General features: G+C 39.4%; 1 protein-coding gene across 3 annotated transcripts in view; it reads right to left on the bottom strand.

Moving 5' to 3' along the window:
• The window catches only part of LOC118802728 (NLR family CARD domain-containing protein 3-like), a 56,702-nt gene extending 32,039 nt beyond the window's left edge, over window positions 1-24,663 (bottom strand). Inside the window, exons 1-8 of one of the 3 annotated variants that reach the window (XM_036563189.1) lie at window positions 24,494-24,663; window positions 24,315-24,394; window positions 14,689-14,805; window positions 13,797-13,913; window positions 12,348-12,464; window positions 11,155-11,271; window positions 9,683-9,799; window positions 8,489-8,605 (exon numbers count right to left, since the gene is read on the bottom strand). In XM_036563189.1, coding sequence (XP_036419082.1) covers window positions 8,489-8,605; window positions 9,683-9,799; window positions 11,155-11,271; window positions 12,348-12,464; window positions 13,797-13,913; window positions 14,689-14,805; window positions 24,315-24,367 — 755 coding nt within the window. In that variant the 5' untranslated portion in view covers window positions 24,368-24,394; window positions 24,494-24,663. The remainder of the gene's footprint in view (window positions 1-8,488; window positions 8,606-9,682; window positions 9,800-11,154; window positions 11,272-12,347; window positions 12,465-13,796; window positions 13,914-14,688; window positions 14,806-24,314; window positions 24,395-24,493) is intronic. The other 2 variants (XM_036563190.1, XM_036563192.1) reach the window with 2 other exon arrangements.
• Between the last annotated feature and the right edge of the window lie 811 nt (window positions 24,664-25,474).

Genomic DNA, 25,474 nt, shown 5'->3' with positions numbered 1-25,474 from the left:
GCAGCTTCTAATCACAGTCCACGTCTACTTTGTACGTTTCTATTCTTTTTTTCTTTCTTCTCCCATCATAAGCATCACTGCGAACACATTTTTTACATTTAAATTTAATTTTTTTTTTACATTTTAATTTAATTATTTTTTTACATTTTAATTTGATTACTTTTTATCATAACTACAAATATTGGTTTCTGTGATTCAACCGAAATGCACCACCTATTCTTTTTAAGGCCCTAATTCTCAGGTTTTCAGTGTCAGCATTTATAAAAAGAAAAAAAAAATATTAAAGTTTATTTTAGTTTTCCTGTGGGCATCTATGCTTTGTAGTTATAAATAAGTGGGACTTGGGGTGGAAAAGAATGAGAATTCCTGCACCAGCAGCAGTTAGCTGTATGTCGGGAGCCAGGGCGTGGAATTTTGTGTAGTGTGGTGTGAACCTGAAGCAGTTAGCTAACCATATTTTTAGGATAGTTATTTAAGTAGATAGTAATGCCATTTTTTTCTGAGACAGTCAGAAATAACTAAAAACAATGGGAAAGAATTTAATGTAAATTAGCTCAGACAAAGTCTGATGCTGTAATGTGCTCCGGGCCTATACCAGTTCAATGTGGCAACAAAATTTACAGCAGGTTATGAACAACCAGAAAACAATACGGGCATTGTTGACATTTAGTATACTTTTGAGGGCAAGCTGGCCTTCTGAGTCATGGTTGTTATCCACTCCTCACAGGAGGGTGATCCTTTCTTTTCTTGTGGCGTAACACACAGTCCGTGAATTAGATAGCTGTCAGTCAGTATAGGACAGTCAGTCACTAACAAACCAAGCAGCAGACAGACAGGTTAAACAGATAGGTCGACTATCTGCTTGCTGCCTTGAGACACCATATATGTTCCAAACAATCCATGCCTGTTTTTTCAGAAAACCTTGAAAAGTTTGCAATGATAGACCATTTGGTCTAAAACTAGGACTGCATAAAATAAGACCTCTTACATCTAGGGCAGTTTTTTAAGAAACCATTACTGATCATGAATTTGATGTGCCTCACAGAAATGTCAATTGGACCTGAAGAATGTTTTGCTTTAAATGAAGCCACCCCACAGGCTGTAATTGTGTACACAGTTATGGAGTTAATTTTGTGCCAAAAGTTTCACATAAAATAATAAAATCCACAAACAAAAAATTAAGTATAAAAATGTCCAAAATACTTTGCAAATACAAATAATGAGAGTTAAATCAGACTTAGCTTTTCAAAAAGATTACTACTCATTTTCACTCACTCTAATATGAATTTATTACTCATTTTGCCAGTTTTTGCTTTAATTTTTGTCTATTTGCTGATTCTGCTGATACATTCTTTGCTTCTCAAATCGCTCTTTTGCTTCTGAAATCTTTCTTTCACTTCTGACTTTTGGAACTTTTTAACACGGGGTGGGTCTTAGAAAAGAGGACTGTGTTGGCTCCATTCCTGTTCAACCTGTACACCTCTTACTTCAGGTACAACACAGAGTCGTGTGCAGAAATTCTCGGATGACAGGGCCATTGTGGGGTGCATGAGGAATGGACAGGAGGAGGAATACAGGAAGCTGGTGATGGACTTTGTTGACTGGTGTAAGCTGAACCAGCCACAGTTAAACATCAGTAAGACTAAGGAGATGGTGCTGGACTTTAGGAAGTCCAAACCTGCCTTGTCACCAGTCACCATTGATGGAGTTGATGTGGAGGTGGTAGGACCTACAAATATGTGGGTGCGGGAGAACCTGGCAAGGAGCTATCTCTGCTCTTCAGGACTGTTTTGAGCACACTGACTGGGAGATGTTCAGAGAAGCAGCAACCTCCGGTGACTCCATCAATCTGGAGGAGTATAAAGAATCAGTGACTGGCTACATCAGCAAGTGCATTGATGATGTTACTGTCTTCAAACTCATCACAACTCACCCCAACCAGAAACCATGGATGACTGCAGAGGTGCGCATGCTACTGAGAACCCGTGACAAGGCTTTCAAGTCAAGGGACAGAGCAAGCCTCAGGATAGCAAGAGCCATCAAAGAGGCTAAGCGTGCCTACTCAAAGAAAATCCATGAACATTTTCAAAACACTGCCGACACACGGCACATGTGGCAGGGCATCCAGGCCATCCAAGGGATGCTTCCCTTCTAGACGCGCTAAACAACTTCTATGCTCAGTTTGAAGCACAGAACGGCACGACAGCGAGGAAAACCACTCCTCCTCCAAGTGAACAAGTACTGTGTCTGTCCACAGCTGATGTGCAGAGAACTCTACACAGAGTCAACCCACGGAAAGCTCCAGGATCCGACAGCATACCGGGCAGAGTGCTCAGAGAATGCACTGAACAGCTGGCTGATGTTCTCACAGACATATTCAACATCTCTCTGAGCACTGCAGTTGTTCCAACGTGCTTCAAGTCCACCACCATCATCCCTGTGCCGAAGAAGTCTCCAGTGTCCTGCCTCAATGACTACTGTCCCATTGCACTCATTCCAATCATCATGAAGTGCTTTGAGAGGCTTGTCATGAGGCACATTAAAGACTAGCTTCCACCTTCACTGGTCCCACTGCAATTTGCATATTGCCCCAACCACTCAATAGATGATGCCATCTCCACCACACTCCACCTGGCTCTCACCCACTTGGACAATAAAGACACTTATGTCAGAATGCTGTTCATAGACTTCAGTTCAGCATTCAACACCATCATCCCTCAGCAGCTGATTGGAAAACTGAGCCTGCTGGGCCTGAACGCCTCCCTCTGTAACTGGGTCCTGGACTTCCTGACTAAGAGACCTCAGTTAATCAGGATAGGTAATAACATCTCCAGCATCACCATACTGAGCACTGGCGTCTCTCAGGGCTGTGTGCTCAGTCCGCTGCTGTTTACCCTGCTGACTCATGACTGTACTGCAAAGCACAGCTCAAAACACATCATCAAGTTTGCTGATGACATGACTGTGGTGGGTCTGATCAGCAAGAATGATGAGTCAGTGTACAGAGAGGAGGTGCAGCGGCTAACAGACCAACAACCTGTCTCTGAATGTACACAAAACTAAGGAGATGGTTGTTGACTTCCGAAGAGTGCGGGGTGACCACGCCCCTCTGAACATCACTGGCTCTGCTGTGGAAATCGTCCAGAGCACCAAGTTCCTCGGCATCCACATCACAGAGAACCTCACCTGGTCCTTCAACAACAACTTCATAGCCAAGAGAGCCCAGCAGCACCTCTACTGCCTATGGAGACTGAAGAAAGTTCTGAGCAGCTGCATCATCGCCTTGTTTGGGAATTGCACCGCCTCCGACCGCAAGACCCTACAGTGCATCGTGAGGACAGCTGAGAAGATCATTGGGGTCTCTCTCCCCTCCATCATGGACATCTACACCACACGCTTACCTGACAAATTGCTTTCAGTTGAATGCAAATGGTGGACTAGGACTGTTTTAGAACACTGGCATGCCAAATGTCATGGGACAGGAACTAATATCGTGTAGGACCCCCACTATCCCAGCGAAGTGAAGCAACTCAACATGGCATCGATTCCACAAGTGGATGGAAGACGTCTGGAGAGGTGTTGGGCCATGCCGCCTGGATAGCCACCCACAGCTCCATGGTTTTTGTAGGTGTAAGATCTCAGGTCCAAATGGACCTCTCTAACACATCTATAAATGCTCCATTGGGCTCATGTCGGGCAAACATGCAGGCCACACCATTCGTCGAAACTCTCCAGAATGCTTCGGTGCATTATCTTGCTGGAATATTCCATTATTGTGGGGTACATGAAGTCCATGAAGGGCTGCGCATGGTCACCAAGCAGAGAAATGTAGTGGTCTCTGGTCAATTATGTGTTTAGGCAGACTAGTGGACCCAACCCATGCCATGAGAACACATCCCACACCAGACCAGTGGAATCAACACCAGCCTACACGGTGCCTTGTTGACAACTGGGGTCCATGGCTTCATGGGGTCTGCACCACACATGAACCCTATCATCAGCCTGAAACATTTGGTACTGTGACTCATTGGACCATGCCACATGTTGCCAGTCCTCTATGGCCCACTTAGCAACCTCACGAGCCCTGTTGAGGTGATGTGTCCAGGGTTGTGGTGTCAATAGAGGCCCTTCAGTGGGTCTTCTGCTCCCATATTCAATGGAAGTTAATGAACGCTGCACTGACCTGTGGCATATGTGTGTGGGGCCTCCTGCATTGAATATGGATGTGATTTCTGTGAGAGGCACTTGTCTGTTCGCACATCACAGCAAGTGATCATTAAGCACCCACAGGCGGTACATATGTGACACTGTGGATCAAGGAATATTAAATGCCCACATAACCACATAATGGGAAATTAAATGTCCCATCCATCTGGCACCCACTATCAAATGTTGAAAATGAGAAATTTTATTGTTTTTTGAAAAATGTGTGCCCATTTTGAATTTGATGCCAACAACACGTTCCAAAAAAGTTGGGATGGGGGCATGTTTACCATTGTGTTTCATCAACTCTTCTTTTAACAACACTGTAAGCATTTGGGAACTGAAGAGACACTGCTGAAGTTTAGAAAGTAAAATGTTTTCCTGTTCTTGTTTGATACAGGATTTCAGCTGCTCATTAGTTCAGGGTCTCCTTTGTCACATTTTTCATTTCATAATGTGCCAAATGTTTTCAGTGGTGACAGGCGTGAACTGCAGGCAGGTCAGTTTGGCACCCAGATTCTTTTAATACGGAGCAATGCTGCTGTAATACATGCAGAATGTGGTTTGACATTGTCTTGCTGGAATAATCAAGGCCTTCCCTGAAAAAGATGCAGTCTGGATGGCAGCATATGTTGCCAAAACATGTATATATCATTCAGCATAAATGGGGCCTTCACAGATGTGCACATCACCCATGCCAAGTGCACTAATGGACCTCCATACCATCATGAATACTGGCTTTTGAACTGTGCACCGATAACAAGCTGAGTGGTTTTTAGCCCGGAGGACACAGTGTCCATAATTTCCAAAAAGAATTTCAAATGTTGATTTGTCGGACCACAGGACACTTTTCCACCTCCCCTCAGTCCATTTTAAATGAGCTCAGGCCCAGAGAAGATGGCAGCATTTCTGGATCCTGTTTTTATATGTTTTTTCTTTGTGTTTTAGAGTATTGGATGTAGTGATGAACTGTGTTCACAGACAGTGATGAACTGTGTTTGCAGACAGTGTTTTTCAGAAGTGTTTCTGAGCCCATACAGTGATTTCCACTGCAGGATCACATCGGTTTTTAATGCAGTGACACTTGAGGGCCCAAAGATTTGGGCCAGCAAATACTGTTTTTTGGCCTTGTCCTTTGCATACAGAGATTTCTCTAGATTCTCTGAATATTTTAGATGATGAAAAGCAAAAGTTCTTTGCTATTTTATGTTGAGAAATGTTATTCTTGAATTGTTGCACAGTCTTTGACAGAGTGGTGAACCCCTCCTTATCTTTACTTCTGAAATGCTCAGCCTCTCTGGGATGCTTGTTTATACCCAATCATGTTACTGACCTGTTGCCAATTAACCACCAGGTGTTTTTTTTAGCATTACACAAATTTACCAGCCTTTTGTTGCCCCTGTCCCAACTTTTTTGGAACGTGCTGTTACCCATTAATTTAGAAGGGCAGATCTGAGGATTCATGGACATAGAGTATTATGGTAAACTGAGCATGTCAATGCTGTTGTCCTGCCACTCTCATACTACCATGCATCCCTCTGACACAAAGGTTTCCATGGACTCCATCTCCTAGAATCCTCTGAGAGATCACATGACTCCTGACCCTCCAGCACACTCCAGTCACAGATCTCTCTCCTGAATACTAATCTGTAACACCTGTTGACCTGAGCTTTTAGAATAGATCAGTGTGAGGTATTGCTTATTTCTTGAACTACTGAGCATTTATGTCCTGTACTGTTTTTGCCTGACTCTTTTGGATTGTTTTTGCCTGTTGTTTATGTTTATGTGTGTCTTTTACTTGCTGCCCTCACTGGATTTGACCTGTGTCTGTTTCCTGACAACGACTTTGGTTGACGATTCAAATAGTAAATAAATAGTGGTTCTGTCATGTTACACATGCACTCACACAGGTTTGCTGATGGTGGAGCAGAGGGGCACTGACATCTTAGGGTCCACTCATGTCTCTGTTACCTTCTGGCTCTTGTTTTTAGTTAGAATGTAATAGACCTTGACCTGGTGGAGTCACTGCTGTATGTATAGTATTCAGTCACACCAGAATGACCTATCTGTATTTTTCTTTGCCAAGCTAAACAACTGCCCATCCTGTGTGGTCTGATGCGGTCATTTACCTCCCTTCTGAACTAGCTCAACCAGCATGAAGCTTCCTGCTCTACAGTGCTGTACAGAAAGCCTCACCTGTTTGCCACTCATTCTCCTGATGATACTGGTGCATGCACAGACTCAAACTATTTAATCATAGACATTGCTTCAGCTGCTTTACAATAAGCTCTTCTTATATCCATAATAACAGATCATCATTACGTACTTTTAACAGTAGTCATTGATGTTTATGGATTTAACTTTTATTTTCACTACAGTACGCTCCTTACAGTACTCAGTGGTTTTCACTGGTAACAGTGGCTGATTTTCATAGATATAGATATTCTGATAGGCCTCTAATAGTAAGCACCAGATATCATTGGTTAATCTAAATACTTCTGTCCAATGACAGGGTGGTTTCTTTGTTGTCACTGTTTGCTAGCTGCTGACAACCAGAGGTGGATGAGTTGACCTTTTGGGTCTTGGTTCCTTTCTTCCTTTTGCTTTGAGGGAGTTTTTCTTGACCCTGTTACTTTTCGCAATGCTTACTGGGGCTTGTACCCAGATTTCTGTAAAGCTACTTTGTGTCAGTGCCTGCTATGAAAAAGGGCTATATGAATGAGATTTGACTCAAGATGACTTTCAGCTTGCTAAGAGCTGGTCCAAGGAGTCACTGGTGGATCCTGAATCCAGCTGATGCATTCCTTCATGTGGATATTCATGTTCAATTATATTTGTTTGAGGCCAAGTTGAAAAGAAAATGTGGTTCTCAAATTCAGAATCATGCACTATATTAATTTTCTTATTACACTTACTGAGCTTCTCTACCTACTTTTAAATGAAACTGTTGTTTTGTGGTGTGTCTGTGCTGTGAAGCCCCATCTTTCGTTGTCATACTTGGAAAGAATTAAGACCTGGATGTGGTCTAAATGTCTTAGGGATGTAATTGTGGATGTGATTTGTGAGACTATTTATTTCTAGTTTTAGTTTGTAAGGTCTCGTAGGTCCAGTTCAAAACAAAGGAAGCAACATTTGGACACTAAGCATGGCTTGGCTGATCAACTGCATTTGAGGTGAGTTGAAAATCATGAAGAAAAAAAAATCTATATACATGTACACATTTTATATACCCAAAACTCACGGGATAGCAGTAGCACAATGTTGTGTAAGCATTAAATATTCCTTGACCCACAATGTCACGTGTGTCTTAGAAATACGTCATAGATGGAATTATCAGCCACAGTGGACAGCTGTCCATGTGAACAGACAAGCGCCTCTGGCAGAAATCACATCCACATTCAGTGCAGGAGGCCCCACAAGCATAACTCACAGGTCAGTGCAGCTTCTTTAGCTTCCATGGGATATGAGAGCAGCAGACCCACTAATGTACCCCACAATGATGGGATTTTCCAGCAGGATAATCCACCATGCCATTGGGCCCAAGGTGTCCTAGAATTGGTTCGAGGAGCATTCTGGAGAGTTCAGACAAATGATGTGATGATGGCTCAACATCCCTCCAGATGTCTTCTGTCCACCTTTGGAATCAATGCCGTGTCAAGTTGCTGCACTTCGCCGGGATAGAGGAGGTCCTACCCCATACTAGTTCAGGTCCCATGACTTTTGGCATGTCAGAGTATAATATGAACATGCTGCTATTCTACATGGGTGTGGTGGGTTCTATAAGACAGTATTTTCTTAAATTATTTTCCAAACATTTGCTGTGCTTGCCTATATTTATTTTTGCTCTAATATGGGATGAGAAAAGGCATGAAAATGTAACAATTAACATCGAAAGTGTGATTTGCTCACACAGGTTACTCTCTATGTAATGCAAGAACATGAACTCACTCTTGCAGAGGTATTTTGCTACAATGGGCATTAAAATGTAACATTCAACATTCACGGTGTGATTTGCTAAGACAGGATACTCTGTATGTATTGCAATCCATAGATCTGGCAGTGAATTTTTATTAAATTCAAATTGATAAGTGGAGCGCAGGAGTGTCTGGGGAAGCTGCTGTGTAATTCAGTGTCCAGCTAATAAAATTCACTGAAATTTAATGGAGTGTAAATATAAAATTGTTTGATGTATCCACAGCGTCATGGCTGTACCCCTGAGGATAAGTGTACTCCAACTTGTGAACAGGAGCTCTACACTGTTCTACACTGTTGAAGCTGTCTTTACCTCAGCCCAGCCGAACTGTCCTCCACTCTGAACCTAAGTGGATGGTCCATTGACTCATCACTCTTCATGGACACACAGCTGGGTTCAGGTGAGTCTGGTCTCTTCCTCTGAATCAGACTAAAACATACCAATAGGGGAAAATCATGTTACAGTCATACATGCAGAGAACAAATTGTGGAATTTGAACATTTTTAAGGTAAAGCTTTATGAACACAGATAAGCTAAATGAACTTGTTCAGAAAAAAGAATTTGGAAAAATAGTGTGGACAGTCCTTAGTTACACGTTTCAGCTAAAATTGGAACTACATTATCATTTGCATAACATGCTGTTTTCCAGGACTATAGCATCTCCAAACTCTGTGAGACTGGAACTCAGGGGTGTGTTATACAGAGCCAATACGCAGCTACACAGCATTAGCACAGTAGTACCTAAGGCTTGCTTACTGTGAGAGAGATAGAAGTTGTGTATTGAACAGTGAATAACTTGTAAAAATCACTTGCTGCGTCCCATTTTGCAGAAACAGAATGAAGAAATCTGCGTCCAGTCTAGAACATTACCATCTATTTCCTACTGATGCAGACACATTCAAACTGTGGCTTTTGGCAACCAACCACAAACTAACGCCAGCGATGGTCAGTAAATGTGCAAAATCTCTGTGTATGTGGTGACCGTTTTTGACCGGACAATTACTGAAAGCGTCCAGGGTGGGCTATTTGAGAATCTAAAGCTGTACCAAGTACCTTTCAACAGATGAATCATCAAAGAGGTGTATCTGAGGTAAGCGCTGTTTACCTTTTCTCTTTCCTTGCTGTGCTCACGGTCATGTTACGTGTTGCTAAAGCCTATAGCGTAGGGGCCCCTGATCACCTTAATCTGCCACTGGCTATCCATAAATCTGACAGTGGATTTTTATTAAACTCAATAGTCAAAGACCCGCTCATAGATACGGAAATGAGGTTCTCCTGCTCAGGAGTTGGGGAGTGGAGCGCAGGGGAGTGGAGCGCAGGGGTGTCTGGGGAAGCTGCTGTGTAATCGAGTGTCCAGCTAATAAAATTCACTGAAATTAAATGGAGTGTAAATATGAAATTGTTTGATGTATCCACAACGTCACTGGCTGTACCCCTGAGGATAAGTGTACTCCAACTTGTGAACAGGAGCTCTACACTGTTCTACACTGTTGAAGCTATCTTTACCTCAGCCCAGCCGAACTGTCCTTTACTCTGAAGTTAAGTGGACGGTCCATTGACTCATCACTCTTCATGGACACACGGCTGGGTTCAGGTGAGTCTGGTCTCTTCCTCTGAATCAGACTAAAACATACCAATAGGGGAAAATCATGTTAGAGTCATAAATGCAGAGAACAAATTGTGGAGTTTGGATCTTTAGTTTTTTTTGGATAAAGTTTAATGAACATTGATAACCTAAATAAACATAAATAAAAAAGGGAATCTGTTAAAATGGCATGGACAGACCTAATTTGCACATTTAAGCTAAAACTGGAACTACTTTATCATCCACATAACATCCTGTCTTACGCTACTATAGTGCAGTGCTGCTTTGTACGTAGTGTTACCTCAGTAATACTTAACTTTTAAACTGGATATACAAGGTTAACCTACTGTCAGAGAGTTAGAACATGCACTAATCCAATAGCGATAATCCTCATAATCAGACACTGTACTGATTTCCTGAATAAACTCGCTGAGCTTCTCTACCCACGTTGCTCTGTGGTGCTTCTGTGCTGAGAAGCCCTGTCTTTGGTAATCTTGTGTGGAATTATACCAGACAGTGGTCAGGAAAGAAGTGATTCCAGTTATCCTGCACAGCTGCCCGTTCTTTTAGCTACTCAGAGACGTCTGATTCATTTTGTAGTTCATAGTGAGTCAAACCTAATTCTAAACACATCAACTTATCTGCATGACCTGAATTAAGACCTGCATGCAGGTTGAGAGATGTTTTGGAGATGTCTTTGTGAAAATGGTTTGAGAGAAGATTTATTTCTGGTGTTTGTTAGCAAAATTAACCTTGTATGTCCAGTTTAAAAGTAAAGAAGCAATATTTGGACACCACACATGTCTTGACTGATCACATCTGCATTTGGGGTGAGTGGAAAACCATGACGAAAAAAAAATGATTTTCTCCTTTAATTCTATATTCTTACTCTGTATAATATACTAGGAACATGCTGCTATTCTACATGTGTGTGGTGTGTGCACACAAGTCCATAATGTTGGGTTCTACTGGAGAGTTTTATCTTGAATCATTTCCCACACAGTTTCTGTATTTGCTTATATTCTATTTTGTTCCAATACGGAACATGAACTCACTCTTGCAGAGGTATTTTGCTGCAAAGGGCATTAAAATGTAATATTCAACATTCACGGTGTGATTTGCTAAGACAGGATACTCTGTATGTATTGCAATCCATAGATCTGGCAGTGAATTTTTATTAAATTCAAATTGATAAGTGGAGCACAGGGGTGTCTGGGGAAGCTGCTGTGTAATTGAGTGTCCAGCTAATAAAATTCACTGAAATTTAATGGAGTGTAAATATGAAATTGTCTGATGTATCCACAACGTCATTGGCTGTACCCCTGAGGATAAGGGTACTCCACCTTGTGAACAGGAGCTCTACACTGTTCTACACTGTTGAAGCTATCTTTACCTCAGCCCAGCCGAACTGGCCTTTACTCTGAAGTTAAGTGGATTCTGCATTGACTCATCACTCTTCATGGACACACAGCTGGGTTCAGGTGAGTCTGGTCTCTTCCTCTGAATCAGACTAAAACACACCAGTAGGGGAAAATCATGTTAGAGTCATAAATGCAGAGGACAAATTGTGGAATTTGAACATTTTTAAGGTAAAGCTTTATGAACACAGATAAGCTAAATGAACTTGTTCAGAAAAAAGAATTTGGAAAAATAGTGTGGACAGTCCTTAGTTACACGTTTCAGCTAAAATTGGAACTACATTATCATTTGCATAACATGCTGTTTTCCAGGACTATAGCATCTCCAAACTCTGTGAGACTGGAACTCAGGGGTGTGTTATACAGAGCCAATACGCAGCTACACAGCATTAGCACAGTAGTACCTAAGGCTTGCTTACTGTGAGAGAGATAGAAGTTGTGTATTGAACAGTGAATAACTTGTAAAAATCACTTGCTGCGTCCCATTTTGCAGAAACAGAATGAAGAAATCTGCGTCCAGTCTAGAACATTACCATCGATTTCCTACTGATGCAGACACATTCAAACTGTGGCTTTTGGCAACCAACCACAAACTAACGCCAGCGATGGTCAGTAAATGTGCAAAATCTCTGTGTATGTGGTGACCGTTTTTGACCGGACAATTACTGAAAGCGTCCAGGGTGGGCTATTTGAGAATCTAAAGCTGTACCAAGTACCTTTCAACAGATGAATCATCAAAGAGGTGTATCTGAGGTAAGCGCTGTTTACCTTTTCTCTTTCCTTGCTGTGCTCACGGTCATGTTACGTGTTGCTAAAGCCTATAGCGTAGGGGCCCCTGATCACCTTAATCTGCCACTGGCTATCCATAAATCTGACAGTGGATTTTTATTAAACTCAATAGTCAAAGACCCGCTCATAGATACGGAAATGAGGTTCTCCTGCTCAGGAGTTGGGGAGTGGAGCGTTGGGGAGTGGAGCGCAGGGGTGTCTGGGGAAGCTGCTGTGTAATTCAGTGTCCAGCTAATAAAATTCACTGAAATTAAATGGAGTGTAAATATGAAATTGTTTGATGTATCCACAACGTCATGGCTGTACCCCTGAGGATAAGTGTACTCCAACTTGTGAACAGGAGCTCTACACTGTTCTACACTGTTGAAGCTATCTTTACCTCAGCCCAGCAGAACTGTCCTCTGCTCTGAACATAGTTGGACATTCCATTGACTGGTCACTCTTCATGGACACACAGCTGGGTTCACGTGAGTCTGGTCTCTTCCTCTGAATCAGACTAAAACACACCAATAGGGGACAATCAAGTTAGAGTCATAAATGCAGAGAACAAATTGTGGAATTTGGATCTTTAGTTTTTTTGGGTAAAGTTTAATGAACATTGATAACCTAAATAAACATAAATAAAAAGGGAATCTGTTAAAATGGCATGGACAGACCTAATTTGCACATTTAAGATAAAACTGGAGCTACTTTATCATCCACATAACATCCTGCTTTATGCTACTATAGTGCAGGGCTGCTTTGTATGTAGTGTTACCTCAGTAATACTTAAGGCTTACTTACTGTAAGAGAGTTAGAACATGCACTAATCCAATAGTGATAATCCTCATAATCAGACACTGTACTGATTTCCTGAGTAAACTTGCTGAGCTTCTCTACCCACGTTGCTCTGTGGTGCTTCTGTGCTGTGAAGCCCTGTCTTTGGTCATCTTGTGTGGAATTATACCAAACCGTGGTCAGGAAAGAAGTGATTCCAGTTACCCTGCACAGCTGCCTGTTCTTTTAGCTACTCAGAGAAGTCTGATTCATTTTATAGTTCATAGTGAGTCAAACCTAATTCTAAACACATCACTTTATCTGCAAGACCTGAATTAAGACCTGCATGCAGGTTGAGAGATGTTTTGGAGATGTCTTTGTGAAAATGGTTTGAGAGATGATTTATTTCTGGTGTTTGTTAGCAAAATTAACCTTGTATATCCAGGTTAAAAGGAAAGGAGCAATATTTGGACACCACACATGTCTTGACTGATCACATCTGCATTTGGGGTGAGTGGAAAACCATGACGAAAAAAATGAGATTTTCTCCTTTAATTCTATATTCTTACTCTGTATAATATACTAGGAACATGCTGCTATTCTACATGTGTGTGGTGTGTGCACACAAGTCCATAATGTTGGGTTCTACTGGAGAGTTTTATCTTGAATCATTTCCCACACAGTTTCTGTATTTGCTTATATTCTATTTTGTTCCAATACGGAACATGAACTCACTCTTGCAGAGGTATTTTGCTGCAAAGGGCATTAAAATGTAACATTCAACATTCACGGTGTGATTTGCTAAGACAGGATACTCTGTATGTATTGCAATCCATAGATCTGGCATTGGATTTTTATTCAATTCAAATTGATAAGTGGAGCGCAGGAGTGTCTGGGGAAGCTGCTGTGTAATTGAGCGTCCAGCTAATAAAACTCGCTGAAATTAAATGGAGTGTAAATATAAAATTGTTTGATGTATCCACAGCGTCATGGCTGTACCCCTGAGGATAAGGGTACTCCAACTTGTGAACAGGAGCTCTACACTGTTCTACACTGTTGAAGCTGTCTTTACCTCAGCCCAGCAGAACTGTCCTCTGCTCTGAACATAATTGGATGGTCCATTGACTTGTCACTCTTCATGGACACACAGCTGGGTTCAGGTGAGTCTGGTCTCTTCCTCTGAATCAGACTAAAACACACCAGTAGGGGAAAATCATGTTAGAGTCATAAATGCAGAGGACAAATTGTGGAATTTGAACATTTTTAAGGTAAAGCTTTATGAACACAGATAAGCTAAATGAACTTGTTTAGAAAAAAGAATTTGGAAAAATAGTGTGGACAGTCCTTAGTTACACGTTTCAGCTAAAATTGGAACTACATTATCATTTGCATAACATGCTGTTTTCCGGTACTACAGCATCTCCAAACTCTGTGAGACTGGAACTCAGGGGTGTGTTGTACAGAGCCAATACGCAGCTACCCAGCATTAGCACAGTAGTACCTAAGGCTTGTTTACTGTAAGAGAGATAGAAGTTGTGTATTGAACAGTGAATAACTTGTAAAAATCACTTGCTGCATCCCATTTTGCAGAAACAGAATGAAGAAATCTGCGTCCAGTCTAGAACATTACCATCGATTTCTTAATCTGCCACTGGCTATCCATAAATCTGACAGTAGGTTTTTATTAAACTCAATAGTCAAAGACCCGCTCATAGATACGGAAATGAGGTTCTCCTGCTCAGGAGTTGGGGAGTGGAGCGCAGGGGAGTGGAGCGCAGGGGTGTCTGGGGAAGCTGCTGTGTAATTGAGCGTCCAGCTAATAAAACTCACTGAAATTAAATGGAGTGTAAGTATAAAATTGTTTGATGTATCCACAACGTCATGGCTGTACCCCTGAGGATAAGGGTACTCCACCTTGTGAACAGGAGCTCTACACTGTTCTACACTGTTAAAGCTATCTTTACCTCAGCCCAGCAGAACTGTCCTTTACTCTGAAGTTAAGTGGATCCTGCATTGACTTGTCACTCTTCATGGACACACAGCTGGGTTCAGGTGGGTCTGGTCTCTTCCTCTGAATCAGACTAAAACATACCAATAGGGGAAAATCAAGTTAGAGTCATACATGCAGAGAACAAACTGTGGAATTTGGATCTTTAGTTTTTTTGGGTAAAGTTTAATGAACATTGATAACCTAAATAAACATAAATAAAAAGGGAATCTGTTAAATTGGCATGGACAGACCTAATTTGCACATTTAAGATAAAACTGGAGCTACTTTATCATCCACATAACATCCTGCTTTATGCTACTATAGTGCAGGGCTGCTTTGTATGTAGTGTTACCTCAGTAATACTTAAGGCTTACTTACTGTAAGAGAGTTAGAACATGCACTAATCCAATAATGATAATGATAATCCTTATAATCGATGAGCGGAAAATCACATAAATTAGATTGTATTCCAAACTATTCTTCTCATTCTGTATATTTGTAATGTATAATACAATATGTAAATGCCTTTATTCTGCTTCATTAGAGAGAATAAAAAACTATATGCAGTAAAGAATCTTTCTGTGCTTTCCTTGCTTATTTTGTAAGCTCTCAAAAATTTCAACTCCCACTCATTTCATTCTTCAGTGACACATCATCCTTACTTACAGTACAACCATTATCATCTCTGAAGGCTAAATTGTAGTGTTGGCGTTGAAGAACAGCCAGAAGAAGCCATTGTTTCTGCTCAAGGAAAATGCTCTTTTTTTAAACAAAGCAAAAAAAGGCCACTGAATAATAGCTAGAAAAGCTTCTAGCCATACAACTTCACTGTACAATGTAATACTAAACTCATGCTTAATAACCCACGGCTTAACACAGTAAAACACAGCCAAGGCATACACACATCTTAAACTAACAAACAACAACATCAACGACAACAAATATGACAGTAACAAATGCTCTTCCAGCAAAGGGACGGAGGCATCATGCATGGTTTTAAAAGGGGGAGAGGTGGCTGGGGTGGCCAGTGTCCTCCTAAAATTTGACTGGCCATCCTAGATTCCACTCCAAAATTTCTTTCAGAACATTGGCTTCCACTTCACTGTGGGGAGGGTGTTTGTGCCTTTAACTGCATTATTGTGCTGGCAGTGGAACAAATCTCCAGCAACTAACAACTCCTCGCCCAACACCCCCTCCCAATTTCCCATGTTAACACTGCCAGTACATCTGGTCTATCCCGCTTTTGCCATTAAGAGTACAGTTGAGTGGCTATCAGCAGAGCAACTCTCCAACCAGTGGTATTTCCTGGCCTGGGCTTCCAGGGCCATAGCCCAAAATATTTTTAACCAGCCTGAACCTTGTAACGTTAACACTTCACACATTTCAGCCTAGCTCATTTGTACATCATTCTCGTCATTCAGGGGCACATTCACTGACTTTTCAAATGCAGAGAGAGAGAGAGAGAGACAGAATGTGCAGAAAGAGCAACAATAAGATACTGCATATGCACGAGAGAGAGAGAGAGCAAGCGAGAAAATACAAGAGTGCCTAAAATTTTTGTTAAATAAAGCAAATCTATGCCTCTGTAAAACATTAGTCATTTTATCTTAGAAATGTGAGTAAACTGTCTGTTTGAAAATACACTCAACATGTAACAGTTAGTTAACAGAATGAAGTGTGTTACATTCTGATCTCATTATGTAAAGTACAATAAAAGACTATTTTTGGCAGCCAGATTAATGGCTTTAAGTTAAAACTCTAAATGAGTTTTTAGAGTCTACATAAAAATATACTAATTTGAAAACCAGCCACTGAACTTAATGATGTATGTGAACATTGTTACCCAATATTTTATTGGTTTGTCTGACTGGAGACATCTAACAATGTTTATCAGGGCACTGAATGACCCAGATTGAATGCTTTATTTTAGCCTAATCTTTTACATTTAAAAATTAGTGTTCCTTGTTTGTTTTTTGGCAAGAAGAGTTTTAATGAATGACTATTTAATATTTTACATATATAAAGACTGTAGATAAAATGTTTCTCTGTTAGCAGGACATTGAAGAGGAGACGTGTGAAATGTGCAGAGGACTTTAATAATGGCATTAATCAAGGAACAGCCCTGACACTTTTTCATTTTCTGTTATAGTTATTTCTTCTTTTGTTTGATTTTTTAATCAATTTTGTTCATAATATACAATAAACTGCTCAATCACTGCACGTTTTGTTGATGTGTAAATCCACATATTAAATAAAAAAGTAGCAACTAAACATTTTATATGTTCCCAAAGCAACTCTGCAATGAACTGCACTGAGCCCGGACCCTTACATGCCCAGCCAACGTCCCTCTCTCCAACCTCTCTTAACCCCCACCTCCCACCTCGGTGTCACGTTAACATTACATGTGTAGTATGTCTATTGGTGGAACAACTCATAAACCTCTATCCACCCCCCTATTTCGCCAGAGTTCCCGATTCCCAAGGACATTTTGTCAGAACAGCTGGAATCGCTGCAGAGGCGCTGAAGAGGGTAAGAGAGACCGTCTGTAAAGAGCAGTTACTCTTCAAAAACGGAAAACATTCACAGAGATGAGGTTGATGTTATTTTAAAGGCTTGAGACCTACTGAGATGCAGAGATGATGTGAAATAACAATAACTAACATGAACAAGTTAATATTTTTAGCAGTTCAGGCAGTCTAAATATGCATTTAGTGCTCCTGCATATTGTCTTGTCACAACCCTACAGCACATTCTAGATTTGAAAAGACTTGGTGAACATGACTTGGTGAAATTGAATCATGCTTTATTAATCTGTTATTAAAAATACTGCTATTTTGATGAAATTGTGTGGGAAAAAAAACACAAGATATACAGTGGAAAGAAAATCAACCATAACATAATATAACTGGTAACACTTCCTTTGAAGGGTGTCTACATGACACATTCATATCACCTTACATAAACACTTCATAACATGTTCATGAATGCTTAAATCAACATTCATAAACTATACATGTTTTACATGATATTAATATGGACTACTATGTCATTTTACCGAAAGATGTTTTTCAAAATAAAAGTCCTCATTTTATTTATTATTTTCAGTGAAACTCCTCGTTTCTGGACTGTCAGCATAAAATGACCTGGCTTTATCCCTTTGGACAGAAAGTGTTTTCACACTTTTTGCCTAGACTTCCAACTCTCAAGCATTTGTATTTTGCAATATGCTATTCTTTCTGCTTTTTACACTAATTATTCATACATAAAATGTACTGTTCATTCCACACTCTATACATAATTGTGGAAAATGTTACTTAAACTAAGTTTAACTTTTTTGGGGTAAATGCTAACATTGTTATCCCAATTACTGTGGAGGTTTTATTTTTAGTGATGTTCTTCCTCACTTATGGTTTTGGAGAAGGCACAAGTATAACTGTGCATTGATTATCCTGTGTAACTGAGGTTAAATGTGACAAGCACTGTTATCACAAGGAATGATTCCTTTTTTGGCATTACTTCAAAGTACAATCGAGTGGTGGCTCTTTGACTTTCCTCACTCAGGGTTCTGATGATTTTGTAAGAAATGTCCTTTATAAATTTACCCTGCTTTGCCTTCACCATAAAAGTGATGGAAGCCACGTTATCCTCAGTAAAGTTCATGTTACATGAATGGATGGATCTTGAATGGAATGGATAAGTATTATGGGCCTGTCCCACCACCACACACAGTTTGAGACTTTAAGTTGATTGACTGTTCATAGCATATTTATGAGTAATTCACTGTCCATATAGTAAAGTGACATGTAAGACACCATTCATAAGTGATTCATAGCATTTTAAGGAGCTGTTAATATACCTTATAGTAAAGTGACATTCAAAGCAGCATTCATAAGTGATTCACAGCATTTTAAGAGATGTTAATATACCATATAGTAAAGTGACATGCAAAGCAACATTCATAAGTGATTCATAGCATTTTTAAGAGATGTTTACAGACCATGTGTATAAATAGTGATAGGGATTTACAATTAAATATCTACAATTATTTTCCCTACCTTTGCAGCAAGACCCAATGACTGTGAAAAGGAGTCAATAAACACCACAAGTAGGAAGGTCCTTTAACAAGACCACTGTTCAGAACAGGCACTTAAACATGCTGCTCAAAATCAAATCAGGAAACTACAAACTCTTCTGAACATGGAACTGCAAAATAGGCAAAAATAAAATAATCCTCCTTTACAGTAAAATAAAGCTCTGCTGATCGTTCAACACAGTTTAACAATAAACGGTCTTAAACACTGGAGTTAATATAGCCTATATCTGCTAATTCACCCTTTAACCCTGCAGGTGTGCAGACTTCTGGTCACAGCAGGACAGTCAACAGTCTTGCCCAGCTAGTTAGTAAGTTAGCTAACAAAAAAGCGAAGGGAAAAAGTTAAGACAAACGTCGGTAATTTGGATACGAATGCACTTATATGAATTCATTATCACTCCAGTTGGTTTCCCGATATCTGTAACGATAATCTGTAACGAGAAACTATCAAATACTAAAAAGTCGCGAGGCTGAAATCAGCTTCTCGTTCGCCAGCTTGTTTTTCGAATTTACCCGTTCCACCTTAAATGCTGCAGCAGTTACATTCTGGCACCTCAGGCGCCATTTAAGGTGGAACGGGTAAATTTCAGCCTTGTAAAAAACGAACTTTGAGAGACATTTTACAAGAATTACTTTACTTTTTTACAAGATTATTTTACTTTTTGGCAAAGTTTCGTGGTGGAGATGCGAGACACGGCTATAGCTGAGCTAAAGGTTAAAGCAGAGCAAAGTAAGTCTTTCGTTTATATACTTTTAGCCTATACTACCACACTAGCACATACTGAGACACATTACAGCCAGGATAGTAAAATGATTTTTGTTGACACTTCGCCGACGTTAGCGAGTGTTTTAAGTGGACCTTGCATTTGGGACTAGCTTGTTTAACGTATCACTCCGCATCCCTGCTGTGCATCATAAGTAATGCTCATTTAGGCCCACTAACTACTTCAGCTCGACTGGCACGGTTACAGAACAGTGCACAAGTTAAATCAGTATCAGTTATTTAAGTTCGAAAAAAAAGAATGTTGTTAAGAAGAGCTGCATAAGGTCTGTTAATCTTTGGGCCTTAACTGAATCATGTAACTTAGCTAATTAGGTGACGTTAACATTAGCCTGATGCATTTTAATAGCTAATGTAAGGTAGCGTTAGCCTGCTAGCTAGTTAGCAAAGTTTCTTGGCTACAGTCACTGATCATAAGCAAAGTAGCTAATTTGACTGCTATACTGCTAACAGTTAGTTATATATCATACCTCTGCTGTGACAGTCTATCTAGCCCACTAACATAACGTTCATGCGCTTACAGTATAAATAGGCTGATCCTGTACGTGTAGAGTTCCACTCATCTGACTGCTCCTGTTTGATCTTTTTATAGCCAGAAGAGGACAGACAACCAGCAGCAGTGCCAGTATCATGATATCTTCAGACTCTTACAGTGACTTGTGCCATTTTGTTTATTTTCTTCATATTTTTGTTTTGTTTTTCAGAGAATTTAAAATAATTTCAGTCTAAGAAGAAAAGGAGCTAAGTGAAGGCATTACCCCTTAAGTAATGGCCACGTGAGGTGGTGTGTTTTTATTTTCGTTTTAGAAAAGAGTTGAAGATTTTATTGAACACATCTGTATTTTGCAGTTCCATGTTCAGAAGAGTTTGTAGGTTCCTGATTTGGGTTTGAGCAGCATGTTTAAGTGCCTGTTGGTCTTGCCAATAAAAAAGGACCTTCCTACTTGTGGTGCTTATTGACTCATTTTCACAGTCATTATGTCTTGCTGCAAAGGTAAGGAAAATAATTGTAGATATTTAATTGTAAATCACTATCACTATTTATACACATGGTCTGTAAACATCTCTTAAAAATGCTATGAATCACTTATGAATGTTGCTTTGCATGTCACTTTACTATATGGTATATTAACAGCTCCTTAAAATGTTATGAATCACTTATGAATGCTGCTTTGCATGTCACTTTACTATATGGTATATTAACAGCTCCTTAAAATGCTATGAATCACTTATGAATGCTGCTTTGAATGTCACTTTACTATAAGGTATATTAACAGCTCCTTAAAATGCTATGAATCACTTATGAATGTTGTCTTGCATGTCACTTTACTATAAAGTATATTAATAGCTCCTTAAAATGCTATGAATCACTTATGAATGGTGTCTTGCATGTCACTTTACTATATGGACAGTGAATTACTCATAAATATGCTATGAACAGTCAATCAACTTAAAGTCTCAAACTGTGTGTGGTGGTGGGACAGGTCCATAATACTTATCCATTCCATTCAAGATCCATCCATTCATGTAACATGAACTTTACTGAGGATAACGTGACTTCCATCACTTTTATGGTGAAGGCAAAGCAAGGCAAAATTATCAGCTCCCTGAGTGAGGAAAGTCAAAGAGCCACCACTCGATTGTACTTTGAAGTAATGCCAAAAAAGGAATCATTCCTTGTGATAACAGTGCTTGTCACATTTAACCTCAGTTACACAGGATAATCAATGCACAGTTATACTTGTGCCTTCTCCAAAACCGTAAGTGAGGAAGAACATCACTAAAACTAAAACCTCCAAAGTAATTGGGATAACAATGTTAGCATTTACCCCAAGAAAGTTAAACTTAGTTTAAGTAACATTTTCCACAATTATGTATAGAGTGTTGAATGAACAGTACATTTTATGTATGAATAATTAGTGTAAAAAGCAGAAAGAATAGCATATTGCAAAATACAAATGCTTGAGAAAAAAAAAAAAGTTGAAAGTCTAGGCAAAAAGTGTGAAAACACTTTCCATCCAAAGGGATAAAACCAGGTCATTTTATGCTGACAGTCCAGAAACGAGGAGTTTCACTGAAAATAATAAATAAAATGAGGACTTTTATTTTGAAAAACATCTTTCGGTAAAATGACATAGTAGTCCATATTAATATCATGTAAAACATGTATAGTTGATTTAAGCATTCATGAACATGTTATGAAGTGTTTATGTAAGGTGATATGAATGTGTCATGTAGACACCCTTCAAAGAAAGTGTTACCACTGATGGTCTCAAATACATTAAGCAGACAAACAATTTCGTAAATTAACTCTTGACACGACACAGCTGTTAACTAAATTAATTAACAGCTGTTCATTGAAACCGTTCCAGGTGACGACTGATTGTGTTCAGGTGACTAACTCATGAAGCTGACTGAGAGAATGCCAAGTGTGTGCAAAACTGTCATTAAAGCAAGAGGTGGCTACTTTGAAGAATCTAAAGTATAAAACATATTCTGGTTTGTTTAACACTTTTTGGTTTACTACATAATTCCATATGTGATTCCATATATTAATCTACAACATAGAAAAACATTGAATGAGAATTGTCCAAACTTTTGACTGGTACTCTATATGGTTGAGTTTTAGTGTTTTTTTCTAAAAATAAATTGCAACTGTAACACATCTATATGACATCTGATCTAAAATCACTTGTTGTGTACAGAGACATCTGACGAACACACCACAACCTTTAGTTTGATACGATTTACCTTGGCTGAATGTTAGTTTTCTTAAATTATTAATTAAATTGCTACAGTGACACAATATCTAGTTTAAAAAAATGAATTGTGTTGTATTTTGAGGATATTTCTTAGATATGTAATAAATATTACAATATGAACGTTAGCCCTACGTGTGGTGGAACTAAAGCTGGCAGGGTGTTTTTGTGCACGTCTGTGACTCTCCAGACATGCTGGCAGTTGAGATGTCAATGCATCACCGATTGCAGTTGTGGACGTCACCACAGCTCTGTTGACAGCTGTTCCTTTCCGGGACTGCTTCAATGCTGACTCCCTGTGTTGCTCTGTTGGTCTGATTAATTTACATAAAGTACTGTGCAAACGTTTTAGCCACCTTAGCAAATTATATTTAGAAAGTTATTTAATTGCACTCAAAGCATTTATTTGCTCAAAACAAAACATTAGAATAATATAAATAATATGAATACAATACATAGTGAATATATGTATGCCAGTGTGTTCTCTTATCAATTTCCAAACCTCTCCTTGTGGAAGCCCAGTGTTACTTGTAGTTTGCATCCAACACTGGATTTGGCTAATCAGTCCCTGATTAAGCTAAACAGGAGTGCTGGTTGGTAGTTTTAAACGACTCCATTTTACTGTATTAATATATTTATTTTAATATTATATGGTCATGGTTACAACCTAGATAAAATCTTTTAAACCACTTGCTTAATTGTCTAAGGCTTTTCCACAGTGTTATATACTTATGTGTAGGTCTTTTGAATTGTGATGTCTTGCATGACATCTCATTTTTGACCCTGTTTCTGTTAACCTGTGTACTGAGTCTGGGCTCTGATGACCATATGTGTTGGACTAGGCCTAATAAAGCTGATCAGTGCATGTATCCAGCCTAATAAAGCTGCCACACTGCCCCATTTGATGCACAGACAAATATTACAAACCTACAACAACTTCTGGTTAAAAAAAATGTTAAATTGTTAAAATTAAATGATTTTCATTATAATAAATAATAAATTGGTATGGTGACAAACCCATTTGACATACAGATCTAAAATGTTGTGTATAGAGATATACTCATAAAATTATAGTTTTATAATTTGAAAAAAAATGTAACTTAGTAAACAATACGTGATTTTAGACATGTATGCCATACGGATGTCACAGTTGAAATTTGTTTACAGAAAAGTCACTACAAATTGAACCAAGGCATATCTTATCAAACTAAAGGTTGTAGTATGTTTGTCAGAAGGCTCTGTACACTGCAAGTGATTTTAGCTCTGTACATCATACATCATATGGATATCTCACAATAGCACCTTTATTATTATTATTATTTTTTTTTTTTACGTTTGTGTGCTGTGTCTCAGTAAAGTTATATTAGGTTATGGTTGAGTTTCTTTCCACTGTATATCTTGTGTTATTTTTTCCACACAATTTCGTCAAAGTAGCAGTAATTTTTAATAACAGATTAATAAAGCATGATACAGTTCCACCAAGCTATGTAGGTAACATTTTTTAAAACTAGAATGTGCTGTAAGGTTGTAAGACGACAGTCTGCAAGAGAACTGCTAAAAATATGAACTTGTTCATGTTCGTTATTGTTATTTCACATCATGTGTAGGTTTCAAGTCTTTACAATAACACCAACCTCTGTGAATGTTTTCCGTTTTTGAACAGGAACAGCTCTTTACAGACGGTGCCTCTTACCCTCTTCAGCTCCGCTGCAGCGATTCCAGCTGTTCTGACCAAATGTACTCGGCGAAATTGAAAGATCGGGAAAATTGATGACTGCAGTTTATACGACTTTATACGACTTCGAAAATGTAATTTCGGAGATTTTAGAAGGTTGTTTGAGAGCGATAGGAGGGGACAAACCCGAATATCCCCTGAATAATAAGTATCAAGCGAAGTACGGAGCTACAACCATGCTGGTATAGATCACAACATGCGCACTTTACACCAAATCACATTATTCTCTCACCTCTCAGCTTTCTGTGGGTCCTGCTCCACAGAGAAACTCATTTTGGAGGTCATCTCTCCTCCTTCAGATTACACCCAACCCTGGAATTAGTAAAGTCTACATGTTAACTAATCTAAAAGCTGCTATCATAACTATTACAGTCAGAAAGTAAAGTCTAGATGTTAAACTTCAGTAATTACCTCAGTTCTTTCTCTTCAAACGTTCTGCATGATGTTCGCTTCACAAACAAGACCCTGCTGAAGATTTCCCTTTCACTTCAAACCAGTTTGGACTGGATTAGCTCCCTATGGTAAGAAATGATGAAGGGTTTTTTTTCCAGGGTGGGACCGTACAAAGCCAGTCTGTCCTCTGAAAAGGAAACGCAGCTTGTAAGTCTGAGATTGTATACATATTCGCTTCTGAGACCCCGCCTCTCTAAAAATGCTCTTTTGCTCACGTGGGTTAGTTACAAATTTCTCCTCCAGCTGTTTTTTATTAGTACCACTTACTTGTCCAGCCTTTTGTTGCCCCTGTCCAACTTTTTTCAGACGCGTTGCTGCCAACAAGCTCTAAATGAGTTAGTGTTTTTCATGAAATGGTAAAATGTCTCATTTTCAACATCTGATGTGTGTTCTTTGTTCTATTGTGAGTAAAATATGGGTCTATGAGATTTACAAATCATTGCATTCTGTCTTTATTTACCTTTATTTACATTTTACACAGCGTCCCAACTTTTTGGAATCGGGGTTGTAAATTACTAAACTAATCAGGAACAGACTGATACCAATAAAGTCTATTACTGCGTTCAGACAATAGACGATAATCGTCTCTATGTTTTATTATTATGGTGGAGATTGTGAGAGTAACAGAACACTTGCTTCCCCGCAAAATTGGCACGAACTTTAGAAAATGAAGTGGGTTTGAAAACAGCCTGATGTTCAGCAGAGATGGCAGAGGCGGCAGAGTCAAAACAAGCACTGACATTGTTCATGTCCGTTTATAGAGACGTGTTTTAAGCACAGTAAAGGTAGTTTAGTCAGTGGACTAATTGCATTAATGTCACTCAGCCGTTTTTTGAAACAATAAGCTGTGCCTCACCGTTTTTGGAGCAGTGACCCCACCCCTGATGAGAACACATTTCTTTCAAAAACACATACAGTATTACAGCAACACGTGAAACA

This window comes from Colossoma macropomum, unplaced genomic scaffold (assembly GCF_904425465.1).
Source record: "Colossoma macropomum unplaced genomic scaffold, Colossoma_macropomum, whole genome shotgun sequence".
Lineage (NCBI taxonomy): Eukaryota > Metazoa > Chordata > Actinopteri > Characiformes > Serrasalmidae > Colossoma > Colossoma macropomum.
The sequence above is the reverse complement of the archived record's forward strand: the minus strand, read 5'-3'. Positions and strand labels throughout refer to the sequence as shown.